Source organism: Echiichthys vipera (genome assembly GCF_963691815.1).
Source record: "Echiichthys vipera genome assembly, chromosome: 8".
In the NCBI taxonomy this organism is placed as follows: Eukaryota; Metazoa; Chordata; class Actinopteri; order Perciformes; family Trachinidae; genus Echiichthys; species Echiichthys vipera.
Genome location: NC_139833.1, coordinates 8643899 through 8662495, shown reverse-complemented (window position 1 = coordinate 8662495; position 18597 = coordinate 8643899). Strand labels below are relative to the sequence as shown.

At 39.2% G+C, this 18597-nt stretch overlaps 2 protein-coding genes across 2 annotated transcripts in view; both read right to left on the bottom strand.

Annotated features, from left to right (window-relative positions):
- Positions 1-711: 711 nt before the first annotated feature.
- Positions 712-1614, bottom strand: fabp10a (fatty acid binding protein 10a, liver basic; the record flags this gene model as incomplete). The annotated part of the gene is made up of 4 exons (XM_083918995.1): positions 712-762; positions 903-992; positions 1165-1337; positions 1548-1614. The coding sequence occupies 4 exons, from the start codon at positions 1612-1614 to the stop codon at positions 712-714; spliced, it is 381 nt and encodes a 126-aa protein (XP_083775121.1).
- A 1688-nt stretch (positions 1615-3302) lies between these two features.
- myom3 (myomesin 3) overlaps positions 3303-18597 on the bottom strand; it is a 59821-nt gene continuing 44526 nt past the window's right edge. Inside the window, 19 exon segments of the mRNA XM_083918549.1 lie at positions 3303-3642; positions 3788-3843; positions 3953-3975; positions 4173-4209; positions 4300-4463; positions 6116-6221; positions 6463-6501; positions 6707-6794; positions 7107-7217; positions 7570-7637; positions 8518-8577; positions 9634-9778; positions 11624-11760; positions 11863-11907; positions 12256-12362; positions 13264-13420; positions 14454-14568; positions 14869-15050; positions 17124-17250. Of these exon segments, the coding sequence (XP_083774675.1) occupies positions 3373-3642; positions 3788-3843; positions 3953-3975; positions 4173-4209; positions 4300-4463; positions 6116-6221; positions 6463-6501; positions 6707-6794; positions 7107-7217; positions 7570-7637; positions 8518-8577; positions 9634-9778; positions 11624-11760; positions 11863-11907; positions 12256-12362; positions 13264-13420; positions 14454-14568; positions 14869-15050; positions 17124-17250 (2037 nt within the window). The 3' untranslated portion in view covers positions 3303-3372.

The window sequence follows — 18597 nt, the reverse complement described above, 5'->3', positions numbered from 1 at the left end:
CGCACCATTAATCAATTCAAACACCACATAATAATAAGATTAGATATCACACTATAACTGATTTAAGGGACCCAGCTTGTTAATATGGACTCTTATCTAATTGTGCTGGTGTTGCATAACATTTCATCATCATTTACTTTATTGGATAACTTTCTTGTTATATGAGTTTATTTAAAGCACTTCTAAGAAATCTTATGTTCAGATTTATGTGTCGTCTTAACATGTCGATAAACTCCATCATAGTCTCATTAGTAGACCCGGTGAAAAGTCACACTCGGTACAAATCTAACACATGGACACATTGGAACAAGAGTATTTTTAATGTAACATGATGCCATTTGCTTTTCTTTTAATCTACTTAAGCTACTTGTGTATTTTTTTTATATGGACCTTCCTCTTGTGTCTGAAATAAAGAAGTATTATTATTAATATTATTAATATTATTATTATTATGCACCGGTCAAAATGAAAACTGCTGAAAAAACCCCCTCAGCTAAACTTTTGTGGAATCAGATGTGTCATTTGTTTGTGCGTGTTGTGAATAAAGCATTTCAAGTGACTTACAAATACTATGTTTCATTTCACATCCGACATATTGAGGATTTTGGGAGTACAATGAAATCAGTTTGCTTAAAGAACGATGATGCAAACCACACGTATGAAGTAACACTTTTATTTAAATAGACATTGGTTTCTTCACTGCCAAGTATTTTACATCTTTTTGCTCCTCCTGACCAGAGTTGTTGAGCCCATGGTCAAAGTCTGAAAGGGGATAAAAGAAAATGACACATTCAATTTGTGGCCAGGATATAGGCTGCATTACATTGTTTAAGCTTATGATACAGAAGCTGGAACAGAAAGAAACAGTTCTGGTTAAAAAAAAATGTATATATATACTGCACCTCAACCATCTCTCCTCCCTTGAGCTCTTGGATGTGGCAGAACTTGCCGGTGTTGCAGACCAGTTTCCCACCCTCCAGATTGACAATGCACTGCAGGGTCAGAGGAGGTGACAATACGTATCACAAATAACCCCAAAACAGGCATTAACATAAAATAAATGCAGCATATTCATACTTTAAATACATTCATACCAATTCAGGTAAGAAATCATATAAAACACTGATGTGACGTAAAAATTACAGGTAGATAAGCAATACAAACCTTGAGCTTCTTGCCATCCATGGTGGTGATATCAGCCTCCTTGCCGACGGTAAAGGCGTTGGTCACAGTCTTTCCAGGGGTCTTTGAGGTGACAACAAAGTCATTGCCTTTCTGCTTGATCTCAGTAATTGGCTTGATGTCCTTGGCCATCTTGATGACCTCTTCTGGGAGTTCTGGTAAGCAAAGCACATGTGTTTGTGTTAGTTCCTGCACATCACAGCATACAAGAGAGTCTCTGGACTGCAAAGCTGTGTCATCTGTGCAGTTAAAATAAACATCAGAAGGGCGTAACCACATCAAAATAGCCAGTTTGACTTCAGCTACCAAAGATAATACATGTATTTATATTGTTTGTATGCCAACCAGAGGTTTGTATTTCTCACCCATGGCCCTGAGGAACTCCTCGTAGTTTTCCTGGGCGTAGACCTGCCATGTTCCGTTGAAATCCATGTTTTCTGATCCTTCACCAAGTCGGGCTGGAGGCTGAGACAGCTGTGTGAAGCTCAACACAATGTGGAGGATGTGACTGTAGTGGTTCACCTTCTTATACAGGAACAACGCCGTGTCTAATGAGTAACAAACTGCTCTGAAGTAATCACTGCTGTTTGAACAACCTGGAGTTCACTTACTCCTGTGTGGACAAACCTCCGCTTCCACTCAAAGATGAATTTAGATGATCACTTATGTCACGGGTGTTTAAAAGCCTCACTGGTGAGGAATAGATTTTTAAATGTGCAAAAGTGATTTTTCTTTTATAATTAAAAAGACAACTATTCAGCCGATCTTCATCCGGGTGTAGTTTGAGGATGGTTACCTGCAGGTTTGCAATGAGAAAATGATTTATTTACGAATCATAATAGAGCATAGGAATGGGAATCATAAACTTTGGACAATATTTCCTAACCCCTTATATACTTTCATAATTTATTTGAATTAATTATTAACTTTTATTTCTGATTAATGACTGGAACATTGAACAGTGTCTCCCCACAAGAAATAAGACTCCTGACCACCTATGGTAACTCAGTAGCACCATCTGCACTCAGCTCCTGCAGTGATTTTAATTCATTCTTTTTAATTATTACCTATTTTTCTAGAGATGCTGTGTTGTCTCGTTCCAGTTACAATGACAAATAAAGTACTGTGAACTTTGAAGAGCTTGGCACACAGTGACTTTGCTGCAAATTAATCTTCAGATTCCCAGCTTTCAGATGTTGCACACCACTTCTTTGTTGCATCTGCTGACCTGCTATCACCCACTGAACTTCCCCTGCCCCCCTCAACGCTCTTCACAAAGGGGGTGACTGCCAAGGGGTCGATACACTATCAGACACATTCACATGTATTTTATTTCAGGACTCATTCATTGAACATTAGATGAACTCCATGCACGTCTGCAGTCTTTCCCCTTTGAGTCTGCCTGACTGAGGCCCAGCTGCAGGGTCAATGACACTGCGGACTGTTTGCTTTTACAGGGCAAGATAATAGTCTGCTGATCTCTGCTTACAAAATCATACTCCAAAAAAGCGGCATACCACATTTTCTTTAAGTCATACATTGGAATATAATGTAACTCGATAAGGATACGAAGATGAAATATAGTATTTGTAAGTGCTCATAAATAATGATACATGAGTGAAAATCATTTGAAATTGCTTTATTCACAACACACACAAACAAACGATTCACCAAAAAGCTTAGCTCAGTTTTTTTCTGTTGCATTATGTGAGCAAACTGGCTCTCTCAAGTCAGTTATAATGTGATATATAATCTTATAATTATGTTGATGGTGCATTTTATGAATTAAGTTTGTCATTTCCTTGAGGGAAATGATGCAATTTCTTCTTTCAAAAGTTACAAAGTCTCACTTTAAAAAAGGAACAATCTTTATATGAAACATGAAGCCAGCTAAATGAGTTTGACTAATACGACTTTGCATCTCTGCATCTCCATCACAGGAGAGTATATGACATTTTTATAGTATTTAAATGATAGTTTGCAGACTATAGGCCTTTCAATTTTGGATAAAACCTCAGGTTTTCAAAAGCTCAACAAAGTTTCCTAATACATAAACAATCCAGCATGATTACATCTCATCTATCACTATCTATCTATCTATCTGTCCAGCTTCATTTTTCTCTTCCTCTCTATGCAAAAAAATCTCAATCTGAGGCATAAAATCCCTCATTTCTGACTCAGTTTGCAGTGTTAACCCATCTCCACGGCGTGTGCTGGAGGCTTCTCCCCATGCTTGTAAACACTCACGGTCACATCAACCGTTTCAGAGCCAAACTTGTTCCGCACAAAGATGCTGTATTTCCCAGAATCTTCCATGTTGACGTTGTTGATGGTGATGCTGCTGCACTTGGGCTCCTTAGTGATGGTGAACTGCTCCCCGTTAAAGATCTCCTTGTCGTTACGAAGCCAGGCGATCTCTGGTGCAGGTTCGCCGTCGATGAAGCAAGTCAGACACAAAGACTGAGGAGAGGATGAGGAGCAGTCAAGAAAATATGAACAAAAACATCAAATCTGAGAAAATTGAACAGTTACAACCACTGCTTCACATGAAAGGATGAACATAACATCACAACATCTTAGTAATGTCTCTCTGACAATGTCGTACCTTGCCCTCCATGATGGCTACCACATCAGGAAGGCCCTTTGTCACTTTGGCCCGATCTGAAACAAAACGAGCAACAATAACTCTCTGGTGACATCCACTTTGGAATATTTTGACCTTTGTTGTGGTGAGAAAGATCCCAGGGTTAACACATGACCTGTCACTCACTTTTCTCAGCAATGGCCTCTTGCCTGAGGGATGAAAACAAAAGGGTCAAATCAATATGACATTGCACAGCGTCAAGCAACAACTATCAACAACTCTCTGCTGAGAAGTTCTCAGTGTTTTCAACTAAAAGTCTGTTACCTCCGACGGCTCAGTGTTTTCTGTTAGTGTCAAGGCAAGCCATGCTCGACGTATCACCCACTGCATACAGTGCAGCACTTACTTCAACCTCTGGTACTCCAGCAAGGCATCAGCAAAGACTGTTGGGAGTAATAATAATAACAATAAAGTAATATATTATCTTAAATTGTGTTTTAATCCTTCAGATTGAACTTCTCATTTTCACCCACCTTGTCCTGACAGGTCAAGATACCGTGTGTGTGTCTCTTCGCCGTCAAACATCTCCAAGGTGTATTTGCCTTTATCATTCTCTGTTGGGTTAGAGATTTCAATCCAGACCTTCTGCATACTGCTGCCAGGCTTGGTCCTGGCTTCCTGGTCAATCTTCTTCTCCCTAAACGGATGGAAACAAATACATCTTTTGTTACGCTTTACACAGAAGTACATCCTTACCAAAAACAAGCTTTTCCCAGAGACCAAAGCACTGGCCTCACCTCTAGAAAACAAAGTGCATCTTTTTCTTCCATATTACTGCAACCATATCTTTGTGAAACAGATGAAGAGTGCTCACGCAAACTCATTTATTTCAGGACAAAGAAATGTTGTCTGCATCACATGAGTCAGGTTTGTATTCAGTAGTTTGTTCACTCTTTTGTATATATTGTCCTTAAAGCCCCCAGCAGGTGGTGCTAGTAGCCTGACTAAAGAAACGGGTTACACCCTTAACCATGTTAATTATTATGTCTTAGTATACATGCATTTAAATAACTCCAAATGTATTGTGAGTCACATTTGTTTTTAGTAGATGCATGTTTGAGTGTTTTAAACGACAGAAGAGCTAATAAACACATTTTTTCCTTTCATAATTAGTCCAGTGAGCAGCCTTATCTCGCTTTCTGTTATTTGACACAGTATGCCTCGTTTATCATTTGATGCTGAGGATGAATTTTAGTAAAGGAGCCCCAGATGTTGCCACCATGAAGACAAATGTCACAGTAAATGAACATACCCCTTGGCTCCATTGTGTGTGTGTGTGTGTGTGTGTGTGAGTGTGTGTGTGTTTGTGGGTGTGTGTGTGTGTGTGTGCATGTGCAGCAGTCAAGCCAGTGTATTTGGCTTCTTTTTATGGTCTATGATCTGAAACTACAGTACCTTACCAGCCACAGAGAAAATGTGATGAAAGAAAGACCCTGTAAGTCGTTATAATAAGAAACTTTGCTACAATAATGACTAAATATCTAAAAGATAATGAGAAATTCTGTCTTAATACTGGCTTAGTATCTTAGTATCAAAAAGCTTCTTCGTATCAAAAAGCTTTGTCATAATAATAATAACTTAGCATCTCAAAATAATGAGAAATGTCTAAAATAATGAGAAACTTTGTCAAAATAATGAGAAACTTTGTCAAAATAAAGAGAAAATTTGTCAAAATAATGAGAAAATTTGTCAAAATAATGAGAAACTTTGTCAAAATAATGAGAAACTTTGTCAAAATAATGAAAAAGCTTTGTCATAATAATGACTTAGTATCTCCAAATATAGAGAAACTTATCCGGGGTCGGGTCGCAGGGGCAGCAGCTTTAACAGGGGACCCCAAACTTCCCTTTCCCGGGCCACATTAACCAGCTCTAACTGGGGGATCCCGAGGCGTTCCCAGGCCAGTGTGAAGATATAATCTCTAGGACTAGGTGGAATAATGAGAACTGTGTCATAATAATAAGAAACTTTGTCAAAATAATGAGAAACTTCGTCAAACATAATACTAACATAACATACAACTAACTCATTATCTATAGATTGAGACTCCCATTGAGTTTCCCATTATTTTGAGATACTAACTCATTATTTAGAGAATATTTGTCACTATGACTTACATGATCATGCTTTCATCACATTGGCCAAAATGGGCTCCCATAAGTGTTTCTGCACACAAAACGTCTTAACATAATCATTTAGGTTGTTGCAGAATTTAAGTCTGTACTTCCTCCTCAGTAGCAGCTTCACACAGGTCGTCGGGTCAGATAGGTGTTCTGCATGTGGACTCACTTGAAGTGCCAGCTGGTCTTCAGGTGGCTTATATAGTACTTGAGTGAGCAGTAGAGCTTGAAACCTTCAGCGGTGCTCTGAATCTTCAGCGGGCTGGCAGACAGTGCTGCAGAGACGGAGACAGAGAGAGAGAGAGAGAGAAGGCTGAGGTTATTTAATGCACACACACATTTGCATATATTTGAGTTTCCCTGTTTAAACACATTAATATTCTGAAAAAACACATATAGCAATTAATTAACATGGCTTTCAGTTGAATTATCCTCATCCCAACACCTGCTGTTAGGAAAACAATTCATTGGCACGTTTTCACGCAGGTACGGAGCCTCAAACTGTGAATAACTCACCGCACTGTTTACTCAGCTGCTGGAGAAGCTTGTCATACTCTGAAAATAAAAAGAGCAATTAAGCGTTCAGACCGTTTTATATTGCTGTTGGAACTCAATAAATACTAAACTCAAGATCGGAGGTAGGTTTTCTGAATACTGAGGGTGCATAATGATTAAAAATAAAAAATTACAGACATTAATCGTCCTACTTCCATTATGAAATGCACGTTTTTTGTCAGCTGGTGACAAGGTCGCGTCTCACCGTCACCCAGTAACTCTAAGGTGCTGACGTCCTCTCCTCTCCCGTCCGACACCACAGCTCTGTATGCACCTGCCTCTTTCTTGGTAACCTGAGGGAAAACCAACCACCGTATTAAAATTGAACACATTTGCGGCTTCTCAAATGAAATATTGATAACTCTGGAGAAAAACCAAATACTTTTAGTCATCTTTTATTTAACCTTAAAATACACTCCAAGGTGAACCTGCGAGCACCTCATTGTGACGCAGACTGAGAATTAGAGAAATCAGAAAAAAACATTAACCTGGTTCAACTTGTTTTTTTCCGACCATTTATAAATGCTGATGCCCCTTCACCTGGGCTCTAAACTCCCCTCCCACCTCTAGCAGTCTGAAAATAGAGCAGAATCCTTTTTGTGTACCTGTGGGATGTTGAGCGTGCTGACTCCGGATGACTGCTCATGCACAACTTGGGTCACCGCCATGCCGTCTTTAAACCACTTGAGTGACGTGTCCTTGTTTGTGTTTGTCACCTGTGTATGAAGAGATGTAGCCTAAATAAAAGTCCTGTAAACCTGAATAAAATGACACAATCAAATACAACCATGTGTGCCTCATTTAAACGAATCAAAATTGCTGTAATTACTGGATTTAGAGGAAAGGTTTGACATTTTGGGGAATGCACTTATTTGCCTTCACGCAAAAAGTCAGAATAGAAGACAAGACTTCCTGGAGATTCTGACATTCACCAATGTTTTCTTGCGTGGGATTTGTTCTTTGGTAAATCATTTATTTCCTAAATTGTCTAAAAATGAAAGATGACATATTTCCAGGCTCTTTGGCTTGGTTAGTTCTGCTTTATTCTGAAAAATGTACCAAATGTACCTTGCACTTTACGATCAGCTCACAATCCTCATTTACACTCCATGACAAGTATTCTTGGAAATACGGGCCTTTGGAAAAAAACAGAACACATAATTATCCATCTAGAAACAGTCACCATGAGATTTATCATCAATAATTTATTCAGAGCAACCGATGAATCATTGATGCATCATAATAGGTCAATTTATGTCAATTATGGCTGTGCAATACATCAGAGTACTGACAGCGACAGTGGGTCATAACAACATGCGAGTAATAAACGTGTCCTACTTTAAAGTCTCTTTTTTCTTGTGTTACTCTGCAGGTACAATGTGTGTGATAGAAAAAATGTGGACTTTGAATAGTCCAGACATGTTGTGCAACAGTCTGTTTGCATAAGCGGGCACTGGGACATTGCCTTCTAAGCACAAAAGAGGTGTATATTCTCTCCTTATCACATCTGAGAGCTTAGGTGATAATAAAACACGAGTTCGGTAGCTCAGGAAGCTTCCTTTCGTACTTTGTGCCATTTTTCCAACAAACATCCATACACTGATACTTGACTTGCTGACTGCAACTCGGCAAAAGGAATGATATTCAATGTTTATCTCCTGTGCTGTGTTATCAATTTTGCACTGGATAAATGTTGTGTTGTGGCTTTTGAAGCAGTTATATATAAAAAATCAAATTCATGTGAATGAATGTTATGTTAAAGGTTGTTTTTATGATTTAATTTGTGCTCATTCAACAGATAGTGTGGGGCTAAATCACTTTAAACCAGTTATTTTTTAACGATTAAGATTTCTTTGTTTGCTTGGCACAAAATGGGGAATAAATAACAACAAAAACAAAATAAACAATATTAAAAAACCACCAGCATCAGCTAAATTGCTATAGAAACATGTTAGATGTAAATGTATTTAATATAAAATATACTGTATATGTTACTGATGTTTGGAGATCTCTCACCAGACTTTCTCTGATGGTCACGTCTGTTTTTATCCGCCAGCGCCAGCGTCTGACGAAACTCTGACAGAGACACAAACAATATCAGACTGAGTACAAAACAGTAGAATCACAAAATAAGACACAAAATGATAATGTTGCTCCAGAAGGTTCTTATATCTAACAAAAAAGTAATTGCATTTCTTTTTCTACAAGAAGACACGGGTCACCACAGGTCACAGTAATCAAGGTCCTATCATGATGAAAACAACAGAAAATGCAAATGAGCTGCTCCCTCTGAAGGAGCTTTTTAAAAACATGGTTGTACAACAGAGCGTTTGCTTTATGCTTTTTTTCCCCATGCATTTATTGAAAGTAAAAAAAACACTGATAAATACAGACCTTTCCACATTTTCCTACATCATGTCTTTCACAGGGTCGTGACTAGTATTTGAAAAACAGACACTAAACAAAGATTGTGTTATTGTGGGTTTACATATTTTACCAAACTGTATTTTTTTTGTAAATGTGATTTCCCAACATGAAAATCTAAACATTCAATAAAAATAATATAAACAAAAATAAAAATGTGGTGTGGAAAATTCAGAATTATTTATTTATACGTCCCAAAGCAATCACATTTAAAGAGATTGACTCTAAGTTTTAGAGTTAGTTATTATGGCTTTGATTTCTATAGCGCCTCTCTCAGTGCTCAAAGCGCTTTACAGAGTCCAGGTTCCAGTCATTCACACGGACACACATGGTGGTGGTAAACTACGCAGTAGTCACAGCTGCACTGGGGCAGACTGACACATTCACACGAGGCAAGGTGGGTGAAGTGTCTTGCCCAAGGACAAAACCCTTAGAACTGAGCCTGTTAATTAAGTTAATTAGTTAATTTATTGCAGAATCGCTGCTAAAGTTGCTCACCCCCCAAACTCCCAGAAAAAAATCCAAAGGACCACAAGTGTAGCCACAACCTTAGTCAAACCACCAAATGCCCTAAAATACGTCACATTAAGGAAGTAAAGAAATTTGATCACTGTGTCGGTGCAATTTGAGCTTAACATTTACTTTGCTGCATGTCTGATTCGATAGCTGTGCTCGTCTTTCATCGTGGTACTAAAAGCAACGACTTACTTTGATCCACAAAGACCAAAGTGAACTGGTTCTTGGCGCGGCCGTCCTTCAGCTGAGCCGTGTACTGGCCCTCGTCCTCCTGAGAGAGCTGGTCAAACAGTATCTCCACCAGACCTTTGGTCTTGTCGAAGTTGATCTTACGGTGCTGCAGGGGAGCAAACAAGCATTTACCACGCATGCAGTGCGGTTCACGTCGGCTCATGTGCGGACAGATGATCCCAGATGGCTGGTACACACGCCTCTTCCAGTCTACTGTATAGATGAATATAGTGTGAATCAGTGCATAAAAAATGAAAAAACTGTAGATGAAATAAAGCACACACAGACAACATAAAGAAACAAAAAGCAGCCTTTTAGCTAATATTTTATGATCTTTAAGTCGAGAGTTTAACTTTATGTCTTGCATGATAGGCCTCAGTGGTGGATGTGATTTGTGATGTATGGCAACCCTGAGGGCCCTCATCAGCTAAATGGCTTTTGGATTTGCAAACCTCAGCTGTGATCATTTAGAAATAACGTGTAATCAGCGTTGCTCTGATGGAGCTCCGATACTGAGGAATAATGGAATGAATGGAAATGAAACAGGAGCAATAAATGGAAAGCTGCTGAATACGGAGCAGTCGCCCGCCTCGCACAAACACGAGCAAACACAGACACACACAAACGTAACTGGCAGAGTTGTGAAAGCACAATAAATGTACTGTGCTGTATTTGCTTCTTCCCCTCTGTTGACATATCGGTGCAAGGTTCAGTAACCTCGACGGCAGGGCTGATTATTTATAACTGGGTGTCATAACACATATGAGTGCTAAGGAGGCTGGTTCACTTTCTGTTAGTGTTCCTTGATGATAATACTGTTTTATTTAGGTCATCTGAGTTCCAAATGCACTTCAAAGTAACACTTGAAATCCCTGTGTCCCTTTTTCCCATATCCGCCCTTGCTGTAGCTTTGCATCATTTTGTCAATAATAATAGGGTACGAATGTTTATGAAATTGCTTTTTGTTTTGGCTGCAAATAGCTACGGCTTTCACTGAGCTGCTTCATGAAAGCAAATTCATTCGAAGGTCATTTTTGAGATGTGTGAAACAAAATGTGTGCAAATATACAAATTTACAATACAAGACGTGTGCAAGAGACGCCACACACTTAAAAGAGGAGACGTGTTAATACATTGTATTGTATTGTATCTCTCATAACATGTCTACAGTTTTGGATTTCAAACAAACAACTCTTCACCCACTGCTACAGATCCAATAGTATGACATAGTGTTGATGAAGAAAGCCGTCCTAATTGTCTCTTCATTGCACCTTTGCCTTTTTTTGGCATCTAATCAAAAGTGACATACGTTCCAGATGTTGGCTCCTTAGGCCTTCAGCTCAGTTGATCCTCCTGTCTCCTGGACTCTGTGAAATTAGCTCAGTCCCCAGACTGCTGCATTGCACACCTGCTCCTCATCGTTGTTGGCAGCCTCAATCCGCCGCCTTCCAGGATGTTTATCAAAGCCCTAATTACTGTTTTCGAATTATAGCGACTTGTCATGAACATGGCTGCGTGCACCTACACACTAATGTTATATTAAACTTGTAGAGTTGCTTTATATCTGTGACTTTTATAACTTTTTAAAACTCTAAATAGACATATTTTAGAGCAGAATTTAAGTCAAAATATTCGATTAGATATTGTGAATTTCAAAAATGGGAAGTTTTATCTTGAAAAAAAATCTTTAAATCTGTCCACTATATTGTAACCTGGCAACCATGAAGTCAGCAGCTTGATTCTTAAAGGCCATGTTTTCATCTAAGTAGAGTAAACATGTGAATCCTTTTGAGAATATAAAAATGCACATGCTTGGTTAGCCAAAATACCTTACAGTATGAAGATTTTTAAGACTTGTGGATGTCCAACCCTCTAACCCTGACAAGGTTAGTGACAAGCTCCTACTTTCTGAGCTGCAGTACCGCAGGATGACCTGCACAATCCTTCTTACCGGAGTGCTGGAGATTTCACGGTCATTGAAGACGAGACGGAGCTCTGCATCATTGCTCAGACTCTCAGTCTGAAGCCAAAGACGTACGTCACCTATCTCAGAAACCTCCACCTGCCAGCCCGACTTCAGAGCTATCACTGTCGACAAAAACAAACACAGGTGGTGTTGAATTATTCTTAAATACATCTTAAATGTATGCACTGATCTTCATGATACAGTGCAATGTCATCTGTACATACGTGGATTTCTGACTTGCCAGCTGAGTTCTTTGAGTCGTTCGAGGTCTGCAAAGAAGTAAAACGCTGGCTGAAGGTTAATCAAACTTTGAACAGGACTCACAGTTTCTAAATACCTGCTGAGAACAGTGGCTCTTTTTTTAACTTGAAAGCTGATTGAAAACATATGCTTAGTTGGACGAGTGACCTTGTGAAAATGGTTGTGATAGGCATAATTATTTGCTTGAGAGAAAAGCTTGATAACCCTTAAAATTAAGTCTTGCTCTTCATGCTGCAGTCAGCTTTTTCAGTAACACGAGACAGCTGATGTTCAACTATGTCCTTCTCGTTGTGCCAGAGGTGAAGCTTTGAATTAGACAAGGCAGTTTCCTAACCTTCGACTCTCTTTAAGTTTACCTTCAGCTGTGAAGTCGTAGCTGGAGGACAGGTTCGGGTTGTCGCTCATCTCCACTGTGTAGAGACCCAGATCCTGCTCAGAGGGGTCTGTGAAGGTCAGGACCGACCTGACAGATACATTGAAAAACAGACAGATGCATCAAGAGAGAACCTTGGGCTTCCTGTTCACCTGTCCACCCTGCAACACCGGTGTGGACTTCATATTGTTTTCTGTCGTGTTAATCCAGTGGCTTTCAGAGAGCTGAGCTCCGCAGACCTCCACCAGGGCCAATGATGCATTAAGATGCTCCTCTGATGGTCCTGTTTCCTGAGTTGGGAACAACATGGATGCCACAAACAAGCTGTTTTGGATTTTATTGCATGAATTCCAACACCACATGAATTCAGCACTAATTCCCTTTCTCGCAATGATGACAAAATGAAAAAAAGTTTGTGCATCTGCTCTTTAGTTTAAAGCTGCTCCAGATTTTCATGGGTTCTTCCTTGGCCCATTCTACACCCTCCCATAAAAATCGTGCCAGTAGTTTTACTGTAATCCTGCTGACAGACAGACAGATGAGCCGACTGAACCAACATGAGCTCCTTGGCGGAGATAATTACTGTTTTACATGGTATCAGTGAGTGGAACAGTGTGAATGTGAGAGCTGGCAGGCAGGCTTCTCTAAAGCTAATAGAAGGTGGAAATTAAATGAGACTTTTGTGGGAATCCCAGTGAGAAATACTTACGTTACTAAGCAAATGCATTTGTTTGTCATATGATATTCTATCTATCCAAAGTCCTGGATAGCTTAAAATGTGTCCAAAGTTGCAGGGTAAACAGCATTTCTTTAAGACTTAAAGAGTAAAAGCTGCTGGGGGATGAGCATGCAGAGACCAGTACTGAGAGGTAGTCTTAACATCTTTAATGAGCCTCTTATTCCTGCAGACTGTCACAGACTTCTTTGAATTCAAACAAGTAAAGACAGTAGTAGAGCAGTTCAGTCCATGTTGCACGTGAACAACCCATACCCGTTCTTCTTGGTTTCTGCACGAGCTCTCCCGGCATCGATGGGCTCTGTGTAGTTTTTGCTCCACAGGAATTTGCTCTCGTCGTCCGTCTCATCAGCCTTGAAGTCCAGAAATATGAAACCGTCGTCGTCCACACCGATCTCAATATCTTTGACACCTGAGGATGAAAGAGTTGGTTAGACACCATCAGCACATTCATAGCATTATAAAGGAGATGGAGAAATCCCACAGTGTTAAAAAATGCTGCCAGAAATAATTATATTTATCCCCTAAACATAGCGCTATGGTTGTGTTCTTGTACTTCATTCTTTCACTTATTTTTATCCTGAATATGCTCTCATTTGTATTTAATTATTTGAGTTGATCAGATACAGATACAGATACAGATACCAGTATGAGAAATACCTCCAAAACTGCCTATAACAATACAACAAATAGGTATCAGCAAGTATGTGAGTCTATTCATAGATCCGATACCACATCATTAAGTCCCTTAAAAAAATCATCTTAAAATTAGTTTCTTCATGTTCTTTTTCTGTTTTGATTTCATGAGACCATGAAATTCATTCTCTGTATGTATTTGTTCATGTTTTACAAAAGGGTTTAACCGGAGCTACATCATATAACAATGGCAGCAGGTCCGGTGTTGTAGAAGTACTTGGTTTTTCGACCGATACAGAAGTGAAGTTATCATAATCGGTATCAGGAAAGAAACAATGGCAACAGAACATCCCTAAAAAAAGGTTTTGTTGTAGTCGTAGCCACTTAATTTCACTCCTCCAAAAGTCACATAGTCACATTCACATGTTTCTTTAAATTATATGTAAATAAAGTATGTTTTAATATGCATTGAACCTATGTTCTTAGTGTTTGGGTGTGTATAAAAGGGCGCATTCAAAGGAATAGTTGGACATTTTGGGACATTTATTTATACGTATATGAAAAGTTGAAGCCCTTGGAAAGAGTCAGGCTAGCAGTTTCCCCCTGTTTCCAGTCTGCGAATAAGTCCAACTGTACAGGACTTGTCATGTTTTATTTGTATGTCCAGGATGCTTCAAGAAAAAACTCTCTATAAATAAATATTACAGACTGGAGTGTGTGGATACTTTTGATGTACTGTATCCTGAGTCCAGCGTCTACAGCAAGCCTTGGTGATTATTTTTTCATGACATTATTTGGAGAGTGCTGACCTGGTCGGCTCTGAGCTGTGACCGGCTCGGTGGGCAGGGAAGCACAGCCCACTCCAGCCTCATTGACAGCTGCCACACGGAGACGGTAGGTCTGACCCGCCTCAAGACCCGACACCTGGATGTCATAAGATACACATCAAATATTTACAGATCGTCGTCATAATTTATCATGATTATTTAAACATTTGGTCCCACAGAAACACATAGGAATGAAATACTGGAGCACGTCAAGTTTCTGCTATAGGTGAAATTTTATTAAAAAGTTTCTTGCACTTAGAGTTATAAAATATGCTCATACTTTACCAGAAAATTGACACATCTTAATAGGAAATCATGACAAAACTTCAAATGTATTAGTGCTTATTTTCTGTTATCTTGAGGTGAAGCTTTCAAACATCTTTACAGCTTCACTCACCTTATAATGTGTGTCAGAGACCGGCTTTTCATTCAAAGCAGTCCAGCTGTCTGACTGGTCACCCTGGCTGATTTCCAGCATGTAACCAGTGACGGGGCTTCGTCCTTCGTACAACGGAGCTGCCCACAGCAGCACCAAGGATCCGTTTCTCACCTCCCTGAACTCCACATCATAGGGGCAACCTGAGAGAGGAGCAAGGGCCACGGACATGCTGTGTTTCAGAACCAAAGGGTCAATAATGCTTTTGTGCAGGGGAGCTATAAGTGAATAGGACCAGAGTGTTTGTGTTTGTGTGTGGACAAAAAACTGTATTCAAATTTAACACTGAAATAAACAACATGAAAAAAAAACAAGTTCTTCGCACCAACATAAATCAGAAGTTACGGTTAAGTCAAAATGAGTACAGTGACTTTCCTTAATCTACCCCCACTGACTCCATGCAGGCACTTGGTACTTAATTTGCTTAATGATTTTCAGTCCCTTTTAAATTATTAACGACACAGAGGAAAGCCCATTTGCCAAGATTAATGAGCTGCGCTTTAAAAGTGACATGTGTGAGAGAGAGCCGCTCTTCATTTTCAGTATTAATGTCTCAAGAAGCTGATAGGAGCGAGGCCACAGCTGCCGGGCTGTCTGCTGAACCACCGCACACTGGCATCACTTTGTGGGTGAGTCTGGGAGTGTGTGGGTGTACACATGCACATTATTGCATGTGTTTGTCATAAGAATGCACGGGTGAACTTTCCATCGGGGATGGGCTTTTTATCCCTTTAGGTTGATTTTGCTACTCAAATTTGTGTAAACATTGTTTTCTTACTGTTCAAATAAGAAAAGAGAGGAGGTTGATTAAAATGTTGATTTTTTCGTCATAGTCTCCTTCAGTTATTACCACACACACACACACACACACACACACACACACACACACACACACACACACACACACACACACACACACACACACACACACACACACACACACACACACACACACACACACACACACACACACACACACACACACACACACACACACACACACACACACACACACAGTACTTAAATGTAAAATAACGTAACATCCCCCAAAGATAAGGCAGTAAAGGAAAGAGTTTCTTGCTGTTATGATGCAGATAAAACATTGTTGATGATTTATACAGTGGTGGAAGAAGTATTCTCATCTTTTACTTTAGTAAAAATAGTGTGGAAATACTCTGTTACAAGTTGGCCTGTATTTAAATTAAAAATAAAAGTAAAAGTATTATTGTACCTCAACTATTAAATAAATTAGTAAAGGAACTCATTATGCAGAGCGGCTCATTACACCCTGTAGGGGCTTAATTCATGATATTGACCTGCTCACTTGACATAATTGGCTACTAAAGAAATCAATAATTGGACACAAAATATTGATTGATATGAAAATTATTTTAAAATGTTCCTCCAGAATCTGTGATCAGAACTGCGTCCATAGCAACGGTCTGTTAGAAGATATAATTAATCAAACACAATCAAATGTTCAACAAAGCCGTGCAATAATGGATTATACATAACGACGCCTTAATGTGTTCATCATTTAAATGTTACTTTAATTGCTGCTGTGGGACGTAACCTATAATAACACATCATAATGTATTTGTTTATTTATATTTTGTATTATTATTCTGAATCCGCAAAGTGGTATTTGATTAATGCACTGAAGAAAAATGATTTTCCTGCAGAAAAACAGTAAAAGTAAAAAGTAGCATAACATTGAAGTACTCAAGTGAAGAACAAGTTCCTCAAAATTACATTTATAGTAGAATTAATACACAAAAAAGCATACTAAATTTATATCAAGGAAACTAAACAAGTATTGTTACTGTAACAATATCGCAGAGCTTTAAGATAGAATTGCTATTTTTTATATTTATATCTATTTGCTATGCTAACATTCATATGAAAAACATTATTTCATTAACTGTAATCTGTTTTTATTCGCCGCCTTTCAGAGCAGCTGATAGTGGATTAGGTGTCTCGCTCGAGGACACTTCAGCAGCACAGACACACACCAGCCAGGGCGATATTAAAGGACAAGTCATTTTGTGGAAAAACCTTAAAAGACACATGTTTTATGCATCTTAATGTGGGGGGGGCATTTAAATAGTAATAATACCATCAGTGAGAACTTTAATTCAAGTTGTCCCACGTTATAGATATCTTTTCCGTGTCGACTTTCTGAACTGATCTGAAAATGAAGCGACTTTTCTGCTCACCTGGCTCTGGCATCGTCCACTTCTCACACAGGAAGGCTTCACTGGCCTCAGAGGGCCCCCCGACGCCGGCCATGTTGGCTGCGAACACGTGGAATTGGTAGAAGTGTCCGCTGGTCAGGTCGCACACCTGTGGATTCACACCAGGCACAGAAACGCTGATTACCTCTGGTGAAATTAAATGCAGACAAACAGGTGCAGAGTACAGTTTATAATATTACTTTAAATGCTAGAAGAAGACAAATGCTTTGGAAATGTGTGGTCTAAATCACATATGCTACATCTCACTTAAGATTAAAGTCTTAAATTAGGTACTGTTTCTCTGTCTCTGGGCGCTGAGGTTTGCAAATTCAAAAGCATTCAGAACAAAACCAATGGCAGGATTCAAGAACTCTAATTTTCCATTTAATGATTTGACAAATCCCTGAAATGTCATGATGATGGTGTAAAGATGATCAAATGTTTTATTTCATTTAGATGTGTCTCAAATGTCGGCAAGAGAAGGCCAGGTAGACTATCTCTACTTATTCGGATTACTCCAGTACACAGGGAACAGGCTGCACATACAGTGCGTTATACTGTATAAGGAATAAACATCTCTATTGTTGTTGCTCGCCCTCCACAGGCTTGCAGAGCTCTGCGAGCTTGTGATCTGCAACTATCGTTCCTGCGTCCTGAGCCCGGCGTCAGTCAGACCCAGACTCTGATGGGGAATATGTTGTGCACTAAAATCAGCGACTAGCAGACGTTATCAGCATGGTAGGTGTATTTAACATCTTTAATTAGTTTCTGCAGTTGGTTAGTTTGTTAGCTCGTATCTGTCCGTGGCTGGCAGCCATGATGGCCGTGTGTTTCCTCTCTGTACTGACAGTCCGCTCTGAGCCGGAGGTTTCAGGTTTCTTTGCTGGTGTTGTGTCGAAGTTGTTCCCCGTCAAATAGTCTGTCACATATTAGACAGCAATTGGTTTATGGATTAGTGACGTACCAAATAAAGCTTGACCGGGATATATTTGAATCTCAGATTTTAGGGAAGTGCACGGACACCTCCTCCTTCAGCACAGGAATGTGAAAATACCTCTGTAGTGACGAACTTTGCTCAGACGAGTCACTTTAGTAATATTCAGGCATTTTAGGGGAAATAACAGAAGAAAAACACATTTATGAGCAGAGGGGGACTTCAACACGGCCGATTCCATATTGAAGCTATAGACAATAGGGTAAAAATAAAAAGTACAAATAGCAATAAAGTGGCAGTAAAGTTACAACTTCGTAAACAGTATTGGGGAGTATTAAAATAGTGTAAATAACTTGTGCAAAGTAGCATTACAACAAAAAACAATATCATTTTAGACAATGAACATCCCTACTTGAATTGTTTTTCTTTCTTTTTTTTTGGACCTTGTTTAAAAATGTATACCTAGCACAGAAACTTAATTATTTCTCCTAAATCAAAATGACCCTCACTGTTTTTAAGTAA